At 35.3% G+C, this 23,257-nt stretch overlaps 1 protein-coding gene across 2 annotated transcripts in view; it reads left to right on the top strand.

Annotated features, from left to right (window-relative positions):
* Nucleotides 1-3,938: 3,938 nt before the first annotated feature.
* The window catches only part of SETH2 (UDP-Glycosyltransferase superfamily protein), a 45,906-nt gene continuing 26,587 nt past the window's right edge, over nt 3,939-23,257 (top strand). For both annotated transcript variants that reach the window (XM_089795304.1, XM_089795305.1), the window contains exons 1-2: nt 3,939-4,258; nt 22,681-23,253. In XM_089795304.1, coding sequence (XP_089651430.1) covers nt 4,136-4,258; nt 22,681-23,253 — 696 coding nt within the window. In that variant the 5' untranslated portion in view covers nt 3,939-4,135. The remainder of the gene's footprint in view (nt 4,259-22,680; nt 23,254-23,257) is intronic.

A 23,257-nucleotide genomic window follows, 5' to 3' on the forward strand; every position in this document is an offset into this window, starting at 1 on the left:
TGTGATAATTCATTGATAAGCTCTCCATTGTCATCTCTTTTCTTGATTTTCTTGGCAACCCTTCAAGTAATCAATCTTCTCCTTTGAACAAAACTTAAGCGATCTGCTTAGATTTCACATATCAATATCAATAACATCTGCAGAAGTAATTTCTTTATGCTTCACATTCACTCTCACACACTTTTGTTTCTTTGATCAACCTTCTTTTGTACATGCCTCACACACACTTTTCGTTAGGCTCTATACCTCTTTAAATAGGAAATTCTTGCTTTTCCATTTTCCAAAATCACCATAGATCTTAGGGTTTATGATCAGGTTTAACACGATTCATTGAATTTGTCCACCTTCTTGATCATCCTCTAGAAAATTCTCTGGAATCCATCTATTATGTCTTTACCTAATTTGTTGAAGTTGATGAAAAATCAACCTCACATCTCCCAAGAATCACTTTTAATGCAAACACTTGTCACGGAAGAGAAGCAAAAAGCTATGGAGGCTGGAAATCTTAGATCCATAGATGAGACATTCTTGATGAGAAAAAAAAAAAGATTTCTATTATCCTGCTCTAATGTTGAGAGGTAAGACTTGAACACTGAAATTGAATGCAATATCTCATGCAAAGAGAAGAACTAAGAACATCGAGAGTGCAAAAGAAGTACAAACACCTATACTGGCATGTGTCATCGACACATTATGAGGCTAATGTCATGGAAGGAACACTCACTTGACAAAAGAAGATGGAAAATATGGCCAACATAAAACCCCCCAAGGCATTTTATAATGTAGTGTGAGTACAACAAAACAAAAATATGTCCAAGATCCTGAAATGCAATAGAGTGACACTTTATCTCAGCGCATTTGCAAAAACACTACAAAAGGATGTCAACAAAGATCAAAAGAGACATAATGCTAATATAATAGATATTATAACCCATGAGAAATTATTTGAAACAACAAAATCAATCCCTGGACTTGAAACAACCAAGATATCCATCAGAATGCAAAAAGACAAAAAACTAAATGGGATGTGCTTGTAGTAGAATCTGGAAAATGAAATGTCTCAAAATATGTCTCTTACAGTGCAAACTATAACTTTTGGCTTTGATAGTCAAAATAGGCCACCAAACAACATCAAAAATTCAAATAAACTATACGATCATGACGGGCTTAGAATTAGCTTTTTGACACTTCTTTTAGATCGAAAAAAAGAGTCTAGATGAGCAAGTTATGGCCAAAAAATCACATGTAGGTAAAAAAAGTGTTGGAAAAATAAAATAAAATAAAATTTACCACCTCAGGATTTGTGCCAAAATGTCTCAAAAAGTGTGTCCACAAGTACCATAAATTGCCTCCGAAAGCATGTCCGTTCTGTACCAAAACTGTTTTGATTTATGTGCCCCAAAATCTCAAATTTCGTGCAAAAAATTTGAAATTTTGTATAGAGAATCATGAAATTTTTGTCTTGGGAAATGTGCCAAAAATTGATTTTCAAAAATATTGGTTTGCGTGCCCCAAAATCTTGATTTCCATGAAAAAATCTCATTTTTGTGCCAAAAATCACTAAATCACCACATTGGGAAGTGTGCCAAAAAATCTTCATTTTTGGAAAAGCTTGATTTGTGTGAAAAATTTAAAATATTACTGCCTTGGAAAACATGCCAAAAATCATGATTTTTGAATAAAAAATCTTGATTTGTGTGCCATAAAATCTAAAAATTGCTACCTCGAGAAATGTGCCAAAAATTATAAAATCATCGCCTTAGGAAACATGTCCAATCTTGGTGCAAAATTTTTAGCCTCAAATTCCAACTGTGTCCAAATTAGACAAATTTTATATGAAAATAGAGGTTTTTGGGCATTGTGAGCTCAATGGTGATGTTTGTTTAGGCTCAATGTGCACTAAAAAATGATGACCTCCCCTAGATTCAATACAAAAAAACTCTGAAAAATGAAACCCTCTGAACAAAAAGCACAAATATGAAAGCCATGACAAACTTCTCATAAACAGAACGGGGACATGAAGATCTAGAGCTCTGATACCATGTTGAAGTTGATGAAAGATCAACTCCATAGCTCCCAAGAATCACTTGCATGCAAACACCTGTCACAGAAGAGAGAAGCAAAAAGCTATGGACGCTAGAAATCCCAGATCCATAGATGAGACATTCTAAATAGCAAAAAAAAATTGATATTATCAAAAGTGAATGAATAAATTACAAAAAGATCAATCCTTATAAAAGGAGATCAAAACCCTAATAGGGCAAAACCTAGGTTGCATAATAATAATTAATAAAAGAATTAATTATTATATGACTAAAGTTTAACTTAAGTAAACTAGAGATAATAAGTGACTTAATAATTAAATCAAAATGATTTAATTAATAAGGCAATATCTTATTACTCTAACATAATCCTCACCTTGAATTTAATGACCGAACTCATCAATCTTCTCTAACATGGTTTACATCTCCCAAGAAATCAACTGAGTCAGCTAGGAATTCATGATTTCGTCAAATTCATTCTCAAAACTATTACTTGACAATCACTAAGTTTTGACACTCGATCATCACTTAAGCACTCAGGCACCATAAAACTTCTGGCTCGACATCAACTATCTTGCTGGGTTGATACCGATGCTCGATCAACACTAAATTTGCTCGGCACTTAGCATGGGCTAGTTGACATTAGCATCACTGGACATTCCTTAACTTTTTACTCTACTGCTCGTATTAGCTTAACTTTCTTGATATAAACAATCACTTTGTCTTATCAAAATCTAATTAATCAGATGTCTATTGTAGCTTCCTTTTCACAACTCAACCTTTCTTCTAGGTGCTATTGTTATGAGCAATTTGTCAAAGCTTCTTCATCAATCAAATAGATATGACATTTAGATTAGGTAGCAATATGTTTTCAGTAGATTTGACATTAATGACAAAACAACAATTGTTCCAATTATAAGTTTCCAACAAATACCTCTATAAATTTAGTACTAGTATGAGACTTAATATCAATAAATTATTTTTTCTAGAGATAAAACTCAACTGCAAATAAGCTAATCAAGTTTGTTCAATCAAGGTCCATGCTAACAAGCAATCTTAATCGACTAAAATAACTTTATCTTACAAAACTATATTGATCTCAAAGTATAACTAACCTACATCTCCATCTCCACTGATTAAAATAGGTTTAATTTGCAAGAGTATATTGATCTCAAAGTATAACTAACCTACATTTACATTCACTAAAATAGATTTAGCTTGCAAGAGCTTTCAATGTACAACTAACCTATCTTGAAACCACCATACTATGCAAAGTTATCTAAATCATAAAATCTATTACTAATCTAATTCTAAAGAATTACCTTTTTCTTTGTTTGATGGTAAAAGGCTGAAGCGAAAACTTCTTCTTATTAATTTATAAAATTGATACGTTCTTCAATTTACTCAATTTGAACTTTTTCTTTGTATGCTTCTCTCTATATACACTTTGCTCTTGACCAAGATCGTTGTTAAAAGAAATCAATAAAAAGTATGCAAGTTATTCAAATGATATGTGAATCTTAGTCTAAATGATAAATTAAATTTAGTCTAAATGCATCAAAAAGTCAACCTTTTTTAAATTTACGTCAAAGATAAAACTTTCTTTTCCATTATGATGGCTAAATACTTTGATTTTCTAAAGTATGAATTTTATTATACCTTTACGAACAAATATTCATAACACATTTTTATTGAAAAAATTGCCCAAATACTCTTAATTGATAAAGTTGAAAGATTTTTTAAGAACTCAGAGGTAAGTCCAGAATGTTGTTAAAAATTGTACTCAAATAGATCACACTCCTCTTAGATTACTTGAAACTATTGGACGAAAAATCCTCCATCATTTTTTGTTTAGTTAAAAATTTATAAGTATCTAACATCAACTTAATAGAAGATATATCAGCGTGTCCGCTCAAACGTAACGGTAACAACTGACTCCAACTGGTTGACCTTCTATGACCCAAGACAGCTAATTCCGTTGGAACAGAGCTTTATTCTGCTCTGTACAACTTATTTTGGTGTATATCTGGGATGCCGTTTTCTGAAGAATACATGTAGAGACAGAAGCAACGGCAAAAACAATTGAGAGAAAAATGGCAGAAGCATCTGAGAAGCACAGGGTTTTAATGGTGTCGGATTTCTTCTATCCCAATTTTGGTGGCGTGGAAAATCACATTTATTATCTCTCTCAATGCCTGCTTAAATTTGGCCACAAGGTGTGTCCAACACTCTCATTTCGTTAGTCGCCCTTTAGAAAAGATAAATTAATAAAGGGAATTTTTCTTTGATTAATTTGATCTCAGAATTCACGGTAATATTTAATTCGTAACGCACATTCTGATTAGTATGATGAAAGTTTCGATAAAATAATACGTAAGATTTTTCAATCACTTGGAAAACCCTAGAATTCCTACAATTGGTTTGGTTTATTCCCATATGGAAATTGAGAAACGGAACATCTAAAATCCTTATATTACTCCTACGATGTACAGAGTAAATGACAGATGTTAACGAATCCGCAAGTAAATGGTCCAAATTCGTGCAATATATGTTAATGTGTTTAATTGGCATATTGAAGTAGAAGACATAACGCATTTTTTCATAATATGTTCGTGTATAGCATACATTCTTGAAGGCGAGCTTTCGGAAAGACTCACGGGACAGTTTTTTCATTTATATTTCAGATCACATTAGCTATGCTGATGACTGCTCACATAGGGAGATCGGAAATGTTGAAAAAAAGAATTTGCACACAATTTTTCGGAAATTCCTATTTGCTTATCATGGACCATGGAAACTCAAAATCTAAACTACATAGATATATGCAATCATAAGCCTAGTCTGGTGATTTGTAATGGAGACAACCAATCAAGACTTGTGGAATTTATCCTACAACCAAACATACATTGAAACAGTCTTTTAAACAAGCAAAGACATCCTCGCTATGTCTCATACATGACTTTGAAAGGCGTCATGGCCAAGTCCCATAACTTAAAGTTGGGTGCAGTGGATGAGGCTGGGTAATTTCTATAGATAGAATCTAGATGCCCCAAGAATGTGAAATCTAAATCATGGTTAAGGAGAAAAAAATTCATTGATTAAAAGAGAAATCTAGTGGCTAAAAATGTTGAAATTCTTGCAGCTCAAGGGCCATGTTATGAACCTCAAGAGGAGTGGATTTGTATTCCGTTATAAGAAGATCTCATATGCCTCCTTGATGGCGCATTCGCAGAATGTGATTTGTTCTTGGTTGTGGCATCCTTCAAACTCAAGGTCCTTTGAATGGGATCTCTTGCATAGATATACACTCAAAACCCGTAACCAAGCCTTGAAATAACTTTAATAATCCCTCCACAAGCAAGAAAATAAGTCTCCTCTTATTTATATTTGGCACCATGACAACAGCCATCCACTGATCGATGTTGTCTCAACATGTCAGTTCTTTGAAATGCACTTTGGGATCCTTCCATCAAACTTATCATTAAGCCTTTGTGTGGATTCAGCAGATGTCACAGCTCTACTATGATCTTGTGTGATTAACCCATGATGCTACCATTTGTGTTGTCCCATCGAAATGAGGAAAAGCAAATTTGATAGTTGTTAGCTTCATCTTTTGTTGTAGGGCTAAGTGAAAGATATGGGTCTACTGTTTGGACCCAAGCTAATGGAGTTGGCCTTCCTTGAGTCATTGAAAGTTGGGAGAGTCAACTCACTCACCGTCTTATCTCTATTAAATTGTTGCATTTGTTTTCTCCCTGTTGATCTATTTCTAGTATTATGGAATTGTATTAAACAATAAATGTTAATTGATGTCTAACATCCAATCAAGTCTTGAATACACATATATGCAACCAGTGAAATTTTTTTTTGTTGGATTTAACCCTTCCTCTTTAATGTCTACTCGACTCTAGGAAAGAATGGTGTTTTTGTGGGTCTAGGAGTTGTTCCAATTAGAACCCTGCTATCATGGATATGATTTTCGGACCCATTCAGATTTGACATGCTGCCTTCCATTCTATTATTGGGCGCAGATCTAGTGGAATTGTTGGACGTCATCTTTTGGAACATTTAGAGGAGTATTTGTGTTGCTTGTTCCTGCCTTTGTGCTATTTGCATTGTACTTGCACGGGAGCTCTCTATGCCTCGTCCCAGTTTCACATCTTCTTATCCCTGCCTCCAATTCTAGACCCTAATTGTTGTGACCCAGTTTTTAGTTTTTTCCTGTTCTAGTCTACAGCCCACCGATCTCTTTGGCTCAGCCATACACAATACACAGCTAGCAGGTTGGAAGGTCTACATGCTCTAATACTGCTGTTACAGCCCAAGGGTTTCTCATTTCTAGGGTTACAAATTTGTTTGTTGATCCAAAATAAGACTTGGTAAACAACAGATCAGTTTCACATAGATTCATTCAATTATTATAACAATTTGATATATCAGCAGAGTACACTACACAGCCATACAAGATGTGCATTGATTTGTTGGTAATTAACCTTTAGTTCCATCCTAGTAAACCAATGCAGGTCTGTTCATTAATGCTTGGTTTGTTAGGGCTTCCTGTACTGTTTGTAAATTTAGTAAGCTTCAGGAAAGATACGGATTTACAGTGGTCTCTGTGATTGTGTGCTTTCCTTAGGGTTTGAAGATCTTCCATTTATATCTGCTACTCCAAATTGATTTGTCCTGGGCAAACTGGTGATAGTCATATAGTGTGATCTGCCACCTTAAAGTAGTATGCTTAACTCCAACAAATAGTGAGAATCTTTAACACCTGAAGATGACACATGGATCTGTTGCTAGACCTTGACCTGGAAAAATGGACCCCTAGTTAACAGGAAATGTTTTGGTTAGATTTAGGCTTTGTCCTACAATGCAACACCTCCTAAATTTAGGCTCTTAATTGACAATGATGCTGCCACGTATGAACTGATTTCACCTTTAACTAGCTTGTCCTAATGAAATCTGTACACAACTCCCTGTGTAGCATGGTGAAATAGGTAAATAACAGTTGCCGAGATAAATGACTGTAGTTTTCATCTCAGTTGCTGTTGCTGAAAAACTTTGCTCTACAGATCCTTCAAAAGAGGCCCCCAAACATGTATCGATAGTGCCTTCAAGGATAGGGCACATGGGCCCAGCTATAGTGCTACTTCTTGAATTTGACAAATTTGATTTTACTATGCTTATTTTATATTATAATAATAATGAAATATGTACATGTGTAGTGTTTAAAAATACTAATATTAATGATGAGGTGGATTTGGCCTTAGGAGGTATGATAGATGACAATGTCATGATTGTAAAGGGATAGCAAAATTAATCAACATATCCTACCAAATTTCAACAGCACAGCAAGATGAACTTGGGCAAAACCTCCATCATCCTTCACCACTTTAACCCAGGCTTAATAAACTATCACCTTTTAGCTCTAATAATACGACTTTTGGAGATGACTAGGAGAGGAAAGAGGCCAGATATTCTTTAACTGTCATCACATCAGTTAACATTAGGTATTGACATTAACATAGATGGCTAATTCTTGTCTAAGTACAGTTGATTTTCTTGCAATAGAATGAGTGGGCAACTCAAGGGCAACCGATTCTTCTGAATACAGGAGCTGCACCTCCACCTCCTTGGGATCATGTGTACCTTCATCAGAACTTTCCGCAATAAGAAAAATTTCCTCAGAGAGAATCTGTTAAGAACTCAATCCCTAGAAGTAGGTCTGAAATTTGAGTGCTTTTTGCTTACAATGTCTTCCATAATTGACATGCTAGTTCTCTGCAAAGTTGCAAACCTCATTCTTGTCCAAGATTTTCTTCAGTGTATCCAAATCTGAGAAATTGAAAGTGCATTTGAGATTCTATCAGACAATGCACCATTCTAGGGAAAATCCCTACTAGACATGTGCTTCTTCTTGCTCTACTTCCACTGATCAAAATCCTCCTGTACATCAAAACATAGAACCACCTGCATTCTCCTGCGGAAACACAGAACAAGCATAATCTGTAATGTCCCCTAATCCAGTAATTAGATTTATGCATGCTTCATATTTGATGTCCAGCCTCCCAGCAAGATAGCTGTATGTGGGAGGAGTCTATAGCGTCAAGAAACAATGACATATTTACTCTATAATTATGGAAATAGGGATAAAACAATTATGGACATTGAAACTTAGGAAAGGAGCATACTATTTGTAGAGGGGCCTGGGCTCCTAAAATTATGTAGATCCTCACTAAACCTTGTTGTGTAAGGAAGCTGGGAGTTTTACACTTGAAAGACAATCTGGGACATGGATACATTCTTGTAACTAAGTCACTAGATTCACTGAATTTTATTATAAAATAATGAAACTTCAAATAAGGTGATCCTCAAAAACCCCAAAAATTGTCTATGATCGATTCATATATATACCTTCTGGCTTTTCAGTTCAAGGAGTATCTGTGAGATATGTGAACCTGTTATTTTATTTTGAGTATTTGTTCAGTTTAAGGAGTATCTGTTCAGTTCAAGGAGTATCTGTGAGAGATGTGAACCTGTTATTTAATTTTGTTAAGTGCTAAGTCTTTGAATAAGATAATCGAGGCTTATTGATTGTTTTGTTGTCTTCAATCATAAACGAGAAATCTCTATATTAGTTTTGAGAACTCAACTGTAGTGCCTCTCGTGTTTGCAGTTTATACCTTGTTATATTTTGATTTGAGAGATATTAGTACTCATGTTATGTTTTGCATTTGAGATGACTTGAGGGTCGGATGTTATACCCTGATTTCAGTATCATAGATGCTATACTACTATGCTGTTCAGTTTATTGTATTTGCATGATGATGCCATTTTGAGATGACAATATGTTTTGTGATGATATCTGGTTATCTGGTATTTGGACATATCTTTGATTATGTTATATGTTGAATTTAATGCTATGGTTATTTACTTCATTCTTGCTTCATTATGCTTAATGCGAACGTGAGTGATGTAAATGGATTAATTCAGTATAATTGAATAAATGGTTAAATTAGGTGATTTAATGCGTTTATTGCTTCGACTATGTTATTATAAGCAATTGTACTTGATTGTGTGTTTTAGTGTGCGGGATTAATATCTGTGGTAGTGGCACATGGAGTTAGTGATTCAGCTATTCATATTTGCCAATGTCGTCCCTGTATGGTTGAACATATACTTAGTTAATTGTTTAAATTAAATCTTTCGGTGATTATTAAATCCGAACTCATTTGCATTATGTGACTAGGCCTGTGAATGCATCTGTGCATTTAGAGTTTCACATTGTTGCGAAAGTTGTTAAGGAATTTCTGTGATTTTGAGTTTTTAGACTTTATTTTAATTATTTTTAATTTCTGGTAGCTTTGCCATAGATGAATTCCAATTACTTGGAATAGCCTGTTTTTGTTTGAGTCGATTTGAGATTTAATTAGGTAGACTGGTTATTTACCCTAATCGATTATTCACTCGAAAAGTGAATAATTATTGAAAGAGGAAATTAATTCCTCACTTCTCACCTTTGGAATTAAGAATTTGAGAGTTTTTTTCCAAAATCTCTTGTGGAGGATTATGTTTCTGTTCGTTGTGAGAGCTGGGGGCATGGGATTTTCGCGAGGTTAGTCTCATTGGATCCAGTTCGGGGAGACCTTGCTATGCAGTGATTTCCAGCAGCTATTGCAGGTTATTTATTTTATTGTGCTGTTTCCTATTTCAATCCCTTTTGCTGTCAGGTAGGGCTCTCCTGTTTTCATTTTTTAACTCAGTTTCTAGGTATGTTTTTGGTAGCTGTATGTTAGGAGGCTGAGAACTAGCGTTCCCCTCCATTTTTGTTTGCTGGTTCTGCCCGGTTGGTCGGGTATGAATTTTTTCCCTTTTTTTGGGATGAGGGTTTGGGATTTCGTGCCCTTATGTTGGCCGTTTTTTCATACGGTGTTTGAACCTGACTTTTATTGGATTTTCATGGCTTTTGTGCCCTAAGACCAAATAGGTTTTATTTTCGAAGTTTTCTAGTTTTGAGGGTTTTTACCTCATTTTGTGTGCCACCCTGTTTTCTTGGGTTTTCTTGGTATGATGTTGGTTGTGGACTTGGATCATCCGTTGGGATGCTAGCTAGATCATCATTGCATTTTTTATGTTGCATTGGGATGCATGCCACATCCGTTCTCTCGAGCTGTTTCAATTGAGTATTTTATTGCTCGTGTTCTCATCCAACCCTTGTGTTTTGATATTCATGATGGTGGTATGCCCATTCATGAGCACATGTGCGTGTGTCTATCGGGTGACTTACGAGGCTTGAACTCCTGGTGGTAATGCGGTTAAGTTATATCTTTGGGGTTGGGTTGGGAATATGCATGCCTACGGGTGCTCATCGTTGGATGAGTATGGGTAGGATAGGGTAGCTTCATGGAGGGGCTTCTACCGCATCCCTAGTGACCATGCCCAGGTTGATAGGTAGAAGGCTTAAATAAGTGATAACTAAATAAAATATTGGGTGGTAATAAACTTGAGATATTAAATGTGTGAGCACCCGATTAAGTTTGAGGACATAGTGTGTGACCCTTCCGTTGGGAAGTTGATTCCGCACCACACTAGCTTAGGCTACTTGATGCCATGCTATTTCCCCTCTAGGTGAGTCCTTACATAGTAATCCATTGAGTGTCTGACCAGGACCTGTTGTACTTGCATTGTCTCATAATCTTGGTTGCAGTCCTCTTACTATTTGGTGTGAGTGTTAGCCACGAATTTTTCTTTATGTGAGTATGGTTGGATTATTATCTCTATCAACAAGGCGGGAGTGGACCTAGGGGTTTTACATGGTTAGGAGGCATAACTGCCTTCACCACTATTGGGAACTAGTGTATAGAGACGGTCTATTGTCCTAGTGCGATCGTTGCTCGATGTGTTCACTTCACACTTCGGGTTTCGAAGTATGCTTTCATTGGAATGCTTGGATATCATGTTTAGATGATGTTGGTTATTTGATGCATTCCCTTATTATGATGTTTAGCATACGATTTAGATGATGTGATTTGATTGGTTGGAATATCTAATGCTTACTTTTTAGCATGTTAGATTTCCTTATTCTTATGATGTATTATGTAGTGACATCCTCATAAGACAACTCCGACGATTTGGTTATTAGTTTGGGATGTTACGCAAGTGGGATGGCTAGGACCTTCGAGGTCTCATGATGCTATTATGGTTGGGAGGAACTGCACATGAGTTTTGAAATTCTTGTACATTGTGATGTTTCTTTTTGCATTCCTATTGTTTACTGCATTATGATAGATGGTTAGATGTGTTCCTTATGTTTCGAGTGTCCAAGCCTTGGTTTGTGGATCCAGTACTCCCCGATGTGGAGGTTCTAACTCTCTTTTATCTCTCAGAATGTTCGTTGGAATGTTCTTGCTTTCTTGGGTGACCGTGTTTCAGCATGGGGCGATACTTATAAAGTATCGCATGTCCATAGAGAAAAGATCGTGCGATACTGGAATGTATCGCTCGCCTTTAGAGAAAATGTCATGTGATACTAAAAGGTATCGTACGTCCTCTAGAGAAGTGTTGTGCGATATAGGTAAAGTATCGCACGGTCGTAGACGAAGTATCATCCAGTCTTTGAAAGTATCGCACGACTTCTTGAGAAGTATCATACAATGCTACATTTAAATGTCGCTTGGGTTATTGGAAAAACCTATTTGGGCGAACAACAGACACTTTTCGGTTTGATCGGAAGTTTTTGAGAGGTGATTTGTCTACGCTCTACAATGTTCTTGAATCCCTTGGTTTTGGATTTTGAATTCTAAATGTTTCGGATTCAAAATCGTTTGCATTCTTTTGTGGGTTGTTTTGGTCAGTAGTGGCATTTGGAGATCCGTTGGTGTTTGGGCGTTTGTTTAGTCTTCTTTTGCGATTGTTGTGATCCCTGTATGATATTGTCATGTGCATGCATACTTGTTTTGAATTTTTTTTTTAATCTTGGCTTATATTTATCCTTGTTCCAAGGATCTCTGAGCGGGGCATTACATCAACAAAGGGATATGTTTTCTAGGTGTGGCTGGGTTTTTCCCTTGAGTAGGAGGGTTTTCCTAGGATAAATATCTGTGCCATCTTCTGAATTTCTGTTTATTGCATTCTTGAATTCTGGCTTGAAATCATTAACAAAAATAGGCTTAGTTTACCTAGTTTGCATGCATAAGCCACAAAATCCAATTTTCCTACTTTACATTTTGCTGAAGCAGGCCCCTTGCATCATAATTTTGATTTGGATGTTTAGATCTGATTTATATGCACTTAATTAGCAATCATTTCATTTGTTTTGTTCCATTATATATATATATATATATACATATATATACATACATACATACATACATATATATATATATATATATATATATATATGTATACATATATATATGTATGTATATATATAAATGTATATATATATATATATATATATATATATATATATATATATATATATATATATATATATATATATATATATATATATATATATATATATATAAACCCTTTTATTCATTGTTTATGCACTTGCATTCGTAAGAATTTAAAATCACATATAGTTTTGTACATTTAGTATATCAGTATTTTTTGCATACACGATTAGTTTCTTGTTTATTTTAAAATGCTTGGTAAACTTTTTAATGTGATTATTGATATTGGCCCGACACATCATTTGGCTCCATGTGAAATGCTTTTGACTTGAAGCTATGAATCGATGAGGCTACAAATGAGGACCTCATCCTCTTATTACAAAGTTGAGGCCCAAACTTGTGGGCACATTAGATAAGAAAAGGCGCAAGGTTGCGATCACAATGGCCTAGTGGGGGTTTGATCTTTGGCAGGGACACCACCACCACCACTTAACCAACACACTAAGTGGTGAACGTTGGATATAAGATATAAATAAATAAGATCAATTTATAATGCACAAATTTATAGGTTAATCCTTGTGCTCTCCTTAGGACTGAAGCATTGGAGGATGGTGTGGCTTATTCACTTGATAGGTTTCTCCCCCATGAGACGCCTTAGTGAACGAGGAGGATATTGTGGTTGATATGGTTGGCAATTCCCTTATTGACCCTTTACTTTCTATTCATTTCAATGACGACCTCTCATGAGATTAAACATTAATGAGTTGTGTTTGTCGCTCTCATATAGTTTGTCTTACTCCTGAAGATGCTTTGGAAATATTGATGTTCTCCTTTCCACAAATGAAACCTTTGAAGTATCCAATCAACTTAACATTGTTTATGTTTTGGGTAAGGAGTAACCAAAGATTGTTGTCCACCTTTGTCAAGATATCATATGATTTCAAATCAAGCTAGTGCTTGCGGTTAAAGGTGCTTAACATCCTAATTATCATGTAGTAGCTCATACATATAACACTTAAAACAGCAAGAAAAATTCTAGTGCTCTTCCCACTTCTTGACCTTTCCTTCTCCCCTTGTACCTTTTCTTTTCCCCTTGTCCTTCACAAGTAGTTTGTAAGGAGTATAATCTTATTGAACAACTTCATACAACTCTTTCTAAGATATCCCTTTAGGACTTAATTCAACTTTCACCCACATACCATACTATGCTTCAAGATGCTTTGTTAAGACTATTGGTCCCTCTCCTATGGGGCCTAATGATGTGACAGCCTTGTTGGAATGTATGAATACAACTGGAATTAACATTGTGCTCTTTACAGATGACTTGCCTTATTTAGAAGTTTTAAAATCAATGTGATCATCCTATTATTATTGCGGTCATTATTAATGATAATGCTATCAGAAGGACCTTGATTGATCATGGATCTGGTCTTAATGTTTGTATCATAAACTTGTTGCACAAAATCAATGTAGATCGCAAGCTTATCCGAATTAATCCTCTCTCTATTTGTGGCTTTGATAATATTGCTGGAGAATCATTGGGTACCATAACCTTACCTATCACAATAAGTCCGGTTACTTTATCTACACCTATTCATGTCATACCCTATGATCTTACTTGTAATCTTATTCTTAGTAGACCTAGTTTTGTGCTATGCAAAGTCAAGTTTATCCATAACAATATTGTGTATACCATACCATGGGATTGTAAATTACAAAGTTGCTTACAATCGAAACATTCTTCTATTCCTTCACCAATACAAGGTGATACACCATCTCCTACCCCTAAAGAAAAGCTCCTTGAGGATGATTGGGGGTAAATAGATTTTGCACCATTCGTGAGAGAGTATAAAGTACTTGAACTTAAAAGGCCTAGTGTGTCATTTGTTAAACCCTCTCCTCGTAATCATGGACATGGTTAAATATTTGTGCAACAAAGCATTGAGAATCACAAGAAATGCACATCACACTTACCTCCTTTATCACCATCCCTTCCCTTTTTGTGGAATACTTCTATCTTCTATACCTCAATTTAATCGAGATAATATTTTCTCAAATACTTGTATATCTTCTATGCCTGAATTTAATGCCAAGTTGATTACCCAAGGAAAAAGGAAGAAGAAACATAGACAAGATCTTGAAAATCTTCCTTTTTGCATGTATCATCAATATCATGACTACTCTAGTGATGAATGTCAAGCTTTGCATTATAAAATTCAACAACTCATTGATTATGATATAATTTATGTAACTTGTAACAACGAGTGGTATTTCATTTATGATTATTTTAAATATCAATTATGTTCCTATTTTGTTGCTCCACACTACGTGACATTGTTAGCCTATCCCTTAGGGACTCATTGTCATTTACGGTGGTAAAATTTCAGGTGCAATCATACTTTTTGAGCAGTATAATAGCCATTATTATCCTTGTCTCTGTGCTTGGGGGGTAATGGTAGCATTCCAACCTCCTATACTTCCTAAGGATCAACTTTCTTTTGGTTAATTGATATTTGTTTATCATTTGACATCCTTTTCTTGTATAGAAATGTTTGTTTTGCTCAGGGATTCTCTCTTCTATAAGAGGTGTGTATCCTTGTTCACAACCTCTTCCTCGCTTGATGATACTTGTCTATCATAAACATATCCCTTACCTGGGAGATAAAAGTGTTCCATCCTTCATCAAGAATCCCTTTACCTAGCAATAGGGAAAGTTAATTTTTGTTCTTCTTCCCCTCTTTTGGTCAATGATGTTATTTTTGTTCAAGATGTCCTCTTGTTGAAGGTAGATGTCTTTGAGCAAAGATACTTTCTTCTTATGCATCCCTTAAAAAAATCCATTTACATTGTTGCAAGATATATCTTAACAACTATCTCTTCCTTGCCTCAAGAGTTTCGTCCTCTTTAGCTTGGATCTCAAAGGATATCTCCTTGGCGTTAAAGGTGTTTATCCTTGTTCGTTCTTTCCTTATGGTATCAACATAGTCCTATCTTGCCATCTAAAGGTGGGGCATATATACGGTCTTCTTATTTCAAACATCGCCCTTGCGAATATCATGCTTTGTTTGGCTGTCCTTACTTGAATCTTATAGGCTGAGTCTACTGGCATTGCAGAACTTGCTAGGGCTAGATGACTCCCTTCACATGATTTTAGTGATTTTCATTGGATACAATGCTTTCCTTGGTTATCCTTGGGATTGGTTGACCAGCATAAGAAAACTTTTTTGATCATTTGACATCTCCCTTGTGCATATATTCAAGATGAGCTGAATAGCATAATATGACTTTCTAGCCCATCAACTTTTCCCTCTTTACATGGATCACCTAGCACAATGCAATTTGCTAGCTTGTACGATTTATGTTAATCTCTCTCTCTCTCTCTCTCTCTCTCCCAATAGCATAACACACTTTGTATTGTTGGATCATAGTACCTATCCCTTAAGTTGGCGAACGCCCTTGTTCTTGTTATAAGTCCATACGTGCTCTTGTGATAACATGTTGAGAATGTTATTAGTGGTTGAGACATTTTGATTATTGAGGTCTTCAATTAGCTGACTTGGGACTTTGTGTTTTAGTGCTAATGTTGTTTCTTTTGTAAAGGTTACTTGTATGGAATGATAAAATCTATGCTTGGGAGCTTGATTCTCCCTTAATGTTATCCTATCACTAACTTGATTTGCCCTTTGATGCTCTCTCCACTTCTAATTTACCACGAGTATGTCCGTAAGATCATATTTCACTAGAGTCAAAGCAAAATGTAGTGTCATAACATTGTACACCTTTGATGAGGGTGTCCAATTTCACTCACTTAGAACTCATTTTAGTCTTTATCATTCCTCTATGCATCATAAGACCTTTATTAATTTAAACTAATAATAGGAGTCCTCTTAACTCTCACTGAAATCCTATTTTGGGCCATTTATTATAGCCACACCTGTTTATCCTTGTTTGTTTTTTCCTTTTGATGTCAAGATAGTCCTCTCTTGCCATCTCAAGGTGGGGCATATATATGGTCTTGTTTCAAACATTGCCCTTATGAGCATCATGCTTTGTTTGGTTGTCCTTACTTAAATCTTATAGGCTGAGTCTACTAGCACTATACAAATTTCTAGGGCTAGATGACTCCCTTCACATGATTTTAATGAATTTCGTTTGATACAATGCTTTCCTTGGTTATCCTTGGGATTGATTGTCTAGTATAACAAAACACTTTTGATCATTTGAGATCTCCCTATGCATATATTGCATATATTCAAGATGAGTTGAATAGCATAATACGGCATGCTAGCCCATCAAGTCTTCCCTCTTTACATGGATCACCTAACATAATGTAATTTGCTAGCTTGTAGGATCTATGTTCATCTCTCTCTCTCTCTCTCTCTCTCTCTCTCTCAAACCCTATGAACCCATAAGATAGTGCACTTTGTATTGTTGGATCATAGTACCTATCCCTGAAGATGGTGAACACCCTTGTTCTTGTTATAATTCCACATGTGCTCTTGTAATAACATGTTGAGAATGATATTAGTGGTTGAGAGTTAGACATTTTGATTAGCGAGGTCTTCAATTAGTTGTCTTGGGATTTTGTGTTTTAGTGCTAATGTTATTTCTTTTGTGAAGCTTACTTGTATGGATTGATAAAATCTATGCTTGGGGCCTTGATTGTCCGTTAGTGTTATCCTATCACTAGCTTGATTTGCTCTCATATGCTCTCTCCACTTCTAATTTACCATAAGTATGACCGTAAGATCATATTTCACTAGAGTCAAAGCAAAATGTAGTGTCATAACATTGTACACCTTTAATTAAGGTGTCCAATTTCACTCACTTAGAACTCATTTTAGTATTTAGCATTCCTCTATGTATCATAAGACCTTTATTTATTTAAACAAATAATATGAGTCCTTTGTTAAATCTCACTAAAATCCTATTTTGGCCCATTTATTATAGCCACGCCTTTTAAATTATTTTATTTCTTCAATTTAAAACAGTGAAACCCAAGGACATGCACCTAACCAAAAACCTAGGAGTGTCTGGTGTGATGACATCCCCGAGATGGGTTCTTGGAGTACCCTTTGCCACTATCCCTCCTCAGTTCCCTCGTCATCCCGAAATTGAGGTCCTTTTTTCCTGTCTTAGAAACTTTTCTCAATGTCCCTCTGCCCTAACATCCCTCCACTCCGATGTTACACTAATTTATAATGAGACCTACCTCATTTAATGTTCGAAACACATTTTCCACATCCACTAATCTCATATCTCCATTTCGTGTGACTTTTAGGCATGTAGATCCTATTATTCTGATCACCCTAAAATTTCACTTACTTTAGGTGGGAACAATGTGCTCTGGTCGAAATCTTATCAAGAACAAGCCAAACAATAGGACCTATTCTTGTACTTTTTCTCCAAAATCTTAGGAGCGGGATTTGGCAGTCTCACACTTTTTGAAAAGTTATCCAAAATGCAAATATTACTTCTTGAACTCGGCCTAAAGTTGACTTCTCTTGGGATCACTATATAAAGGCCTCTCCCTCATTTCATTTTATCATTTCATCTCATTGGCATCTCTTGATTTGAAGAGCAGTTCTGATTCAAGGAGCAGCAAGTTTCTTCAAGTCATCTTCAAACATTATTTTGTGATTTCATTGTGTTTTTATCACGTTATTGCATCAACAGATGGAGAACTTATCTTAAGGGCATTGCATCATCAATCGGAGTTACAATTGTTAAATTCAAGTATTTCAATTCAGACTTCTTATAATGTTGTAGGGATGAGTCCCAACCTCAGGTTTTACTGAGACAAGCCCCTATACAATCCTTATAAAATCATTTTCCATTCTTGTGTGCAGATCAAGGTTCAGTTTTAGGTCCTGGGAAGGGAATCAAAATAGTATACTGTCACAAGTTCATGATCTCAATTTCGCCAGGAAGTCCTTGTGCTAGGTCGCATGGGTCCACCCAGAATCAGTTGAAATTTGGTCAGGTACCGATACAGACCCCCAGGAGTTCAGATTCTATCCGTGATATGCATAACTCATTCAGAAGGTCCAAAAAAACTCAAGACAACCAAGGTCATTATAACTAGACTCAATTTCAGGTGTACACATAATTATCCTTTCACATTTTTAAAGTTTGCACTTTACAGATCAGTCAATATCATTTGTTTAGGCTTGATCATTGTCACCTAGTTTACAAAATTATCCAATCAATTAATTATAAGCAACAAAGGAATAGAAGCCCTAAGAGTTTGATATTGAATTGATTCTCTTGAGAAAAGTGCTAGTCAATCATACTCGTCTCTTGGTGGCCTTGAATTCTAAATGTTATCAAAGAGGAAATAGGCCTATGATATATAACCAAAAATTATAGCAAGAGCCTATAATTTTACTTAATCAAGAAACCTTAGGAAAATGTTCGTTAATGAAGAAACATTCGAATCTTATTTCTTACTTGAGCATGTTTTTGCCTTGTTTCTCATTTCTCATTTCTAATATCATAATTTCTAAAATTGTTAGTGCATCAACATGCAGTAATGAGGAGGTGGCTAGACGTATTTTTTGATTTACTTATCAAAGAAACTCAATCAATTTGACATTAATTTTACTGTTGTAGGAAAATCTTTATCCTATGTTTCATGTAGTTGAAAAAAATATGTAAGACTCAAATTTGTAAAAGAAGGGAAATGGATCAGGATTGGATATGGATGTTGAGAAGCTATTGGATAATTGCCTGTTTGGAATGAAGAGCTTGCAATAGTTATTGGGTTGGAATGAGGGTTTTGAATCTCTATGGATGACACTATTCAACCTATTGGATTGGAAAATTTATACAAGGGATGACCAGTGTGGTTGAATTTTATACACTTCGTAAATGGTTTCAAATTTTTGGAGGATACAATCAGAAGTTCAATTCTTCAAACATAATGACACCTAATCTTGTATAGAATAAGACTTGAAGAATCTTATGTTTGACACATCTACACTTCTATCCAATAAAATCAGTACTTGAATTAATGGCAGAGGTAGTTTGCATACTCAGAGGAGCAAAAGTGTATCATTATTTACACATGAAGTTTTCACAGAAGTAAGCCAAAGATGAGAAGCCAAGGATCACATTACTTTCCTTGGCTACACAAAGGTTATTTAAAAGATCTGATGTTTGCCTACAACTTTACACAACTATGTACCAGTTGATTCTTCTAACCACTTGAAGCTGACAAACAATTAACACATTGGAAGCAAATGCAGGTCGTAAAATTTGAAGTTGTATTCTGGTATTCATAATGCATAGATGCTAAAATGTATAAGCTTGAAATCAGAGAAGCACATGCAACTGAAGGTATCTGTATCAATGAAGCATCAAATATTAAATTGAATCTTGGAAGACCTCTCTCACCACATACAGGCAGATTTTTCAGAGTCATGCACAGTCGGATTATGTACAGTCATAAAAATGCATAGGTATGACACTTCGACATTGAGATCACTCCCATGTCAGAAAAACATATTAGTCCCTAGATTAGAGGACAGGTAGTAAGATTTTCAGGGGAACAATTTTCTTCAAGCATCCTGCTATAATATCTATCACCCCTTTTTCTGTTCTTATCATATTTTTCACTTTACTTTTTTGCATTCTGGGCTGTAGGAATGGCTGGCTGCCCCTTGCAGATTTGTACCCATTTACAGGACATCATCAGATTTTTTTTGTATATAGGGGATTGCTTGGGGATGTTTTCAGTGTCTTCCATGGGGACATGGAAAAGTCTATGGGATATGGCATTGAATGTAATGGCCCGACTATTAGGGTTATCTTGGGACAAGTAATTACTGCAAAACAATTATTAGAATTATGACAATAACAAATTTAAGTATTCTAATGTACCCTCTAATTTAACCCAACCTTAGTGACGTCTCCAGATCCAGCTTCCTAAACCTTAGTTATTCCAGCATCTTCTCATGAAGTGCTCCCATTAAGTTTCTTCTTCGACGGGACATCCTTTATCCAAGGTTATTCACATATGCATATGTTGACATCCTCAAAATATTCTAGCACATGGAGATTTTCTATTAATTCTAGTCATGGTGGTCAGATGGAGACCTTAATGCCTCACATAACCCATGATAGAGATTCCCTTAATCTCCATGGTGTCAGTCCGATGGATTGACACAATATTATCCATTTCTCATCTAGCCATTCATATAGGGTTACTCATCTCACACACTGGCATGATAGCTATTTATATGAGGGTCTCACTTCCTACATTGGCACTATGAGATTCCATCTTAGTCATTCATATAGACAATCTTGACCCTACACTGTCACGTAGCCATTTATATAGAGGTGAGCCCAGTCTCTGAAATGACACTATGAATGTTATAATTAATTACTTGGATCCACCAAAGATTATATTAGTATCTTACTTCATAATAATGTTAATTTTGGAATCCACCTAATTTCATTTAACAAACTAAATTACAACATCATCCTTATATATTTCCATATTCAAATATTTACTATGTGTCTATTATTGTTATTGATGTAAGAAAGTTATATACATATTTCATAATAGTATGAAAACAAAAATTAACTACTAATAAGTATATATTACTTATACTTAGCTTAAGGGAATTGATACCCCAGATCCTTAACCCATAATCTGAATAGGGTATGCCGTCCCTGTCACTAAGCATCCACGTGGTGGGGTCTTTAACTTTTTTGATGGTCTTTTCACATGATTCCTACCGTACTTCCAACTCCCGATCTCCTTACCGATAAAATCCTTACTCGGTAGGAATGTCACATGTGTGTCGCTTCAACTATGCACATTTACTCCTTTATTAGGATGACTGTGACTTACCATGGTAGTGATGACATCAAGACTCAAAACCTATTCAATATCCCTCATTTAATTTTCTATTTGTTCCATGAATGCATTTGCCTTTTGCATTTTCTGATCTAAGCATTGACAGGTCAAACCAGTTAGTGGACTGTCCTTAAATTATGTTTCGATTTATTTACTCCTTCCTTCTTTAGTAATGCTGACATATCTTTTTCTGATGCAATCTATTCTTTGTCCCAAGGATCCTTATTTGTCATGTATTGTTCGATAGTCCCTTTGTGCATTGTTTTAGATATCTCCTTCCATGGTTTTCTTCCCATGGGGCCCAAGCTTAATAATATGACTCAAGCCAATAATCAAGAGCTGTGCCCGATTGCATGGAGGCATGGGTTATGACCTATGTCGACTCAATGCCGATGTGGCATGGGTTCAATAGTGATATTAGCATTTTCACTATTGATGTTATATACTATGATGTGTGTTTGATTGATATACTGATTAATAGTTTAATTGTTTATTTATTTATTTCTTCCTAGTTGTATATTTTAATGATCAATATTTAGTTAACTAGTTAATATATTTTATAATGAAATGCTTAGGTCTTATTTTCTAAATAATTTATAATATATAATCAAAATAATCATTTTATTCTTTAATTGATTATTTAATTATTTCAAATAAGGATGTTGACTATTTAATACTGATTTCCACTATTAGAGGGGGATATTACATTAAACTATTCCAAATTCTTGTCCTTTCTAGATAGCTGATCCATATACCATGTTTATCACTATGAGGCAGATTTTAAGAAATTTTAAGTCACTTTGTAAACTTATTTGATGTTGTTTATTCAAGTGTATGCCATTAGGCATTAGTCTAGTATTGGATTTCTCGGAAATACAAGAATATTTTGCTAGATGGCTAGGAAGAGAAATTACTATAGCTTTCATATTTTAATTTACATTACATACACCTAGGTCTACATTCATACTCCATTTCATTGCAGGCATCTTCCAAACTCAATAGAGTTCTAAGTTTTGAATTTCTTCTTTACATGCTGTAACTTAGTTAACTATATCATGGTTACCATTTGCTACACATTAAGACAGACCTTTCAACTAGCTGATTGTTGCATGTGGAAAAAAATTGGCAAGCAGTAAATATGGGAACTGTTTCTTATGGTCTAGGCATGTAAGGGAAGCTATTTCTAGGTTGTGAAAATATGCTTGTATTGTGTACCTTTTTCTGTTTTGATAGAGCAATTCCCAAGTTTGGGATGTGGTTTTACTGATTATACTTTGAAGTCTAAACTGTACTAGATTTTACTGAACTACACTGTAACAATATCATTTTTTCCTTGTATTTTATTCGAGTGTGGCCTGATTATGAACTAATGAATCAGGTGGTGGTGATGACACATGCATATGGAAAACGTAGCGGTGTTCGGTACATGACAAATGGATTGAAAGTGTACTATATTCCATGGCTTCCTTTTTTTATGCAGAATTGTCTGCCTACTATTTATGGGATTTTCCCTATATTAAGAACAATTTTGATTCGAGAGCGTATTACGTTGGTTCATGGACATCAGGCTTTCTCTACTCTTTGTCATGAAGCACTTTTGCATGCAAGGACCATGGGCTACAAGGTGGTGTTTACTGATCATTCACTTTATGGATTTGCTGATATTGGCAGTATTCACATGAATAAAGTGTTGCAATTTACATTGGCAGATGTGAATCAAACTATTTGTGTTTCACATACAAGCAAGGAAAACACTGTTCTGCGGTCAGGTTTGCCTCCAAATAAAGTGTTTGTAATACCAAATGCCGTGGACACAGCTATGTTTATGCCTAACCCTAACTGTCGCTCATGTACTGAAATTGTAATTGTTGTTATAAGTAGACTGGTTTATCGGAAGGGTGCAGATCTCCTTGTGGAGATCATTCCAGAAGTTTGCCGTCTATATCCAAATGTAA

Source organism: Cupressus sempervirens, chromosome 8 (assembly GCF_028749045.1).
Source record: "Cupressus sempervirens isolate cs-2001-9-10 chromosome 8, ASM2874904v1, whole genome shotgun sequence".
Lineage (NCBI taxonomy): Eukaryota > Viridiplantae > Streptophyta > Pinopsida > Cupressales > Cupressaceae > Cupressus > Cupressus sempervirens.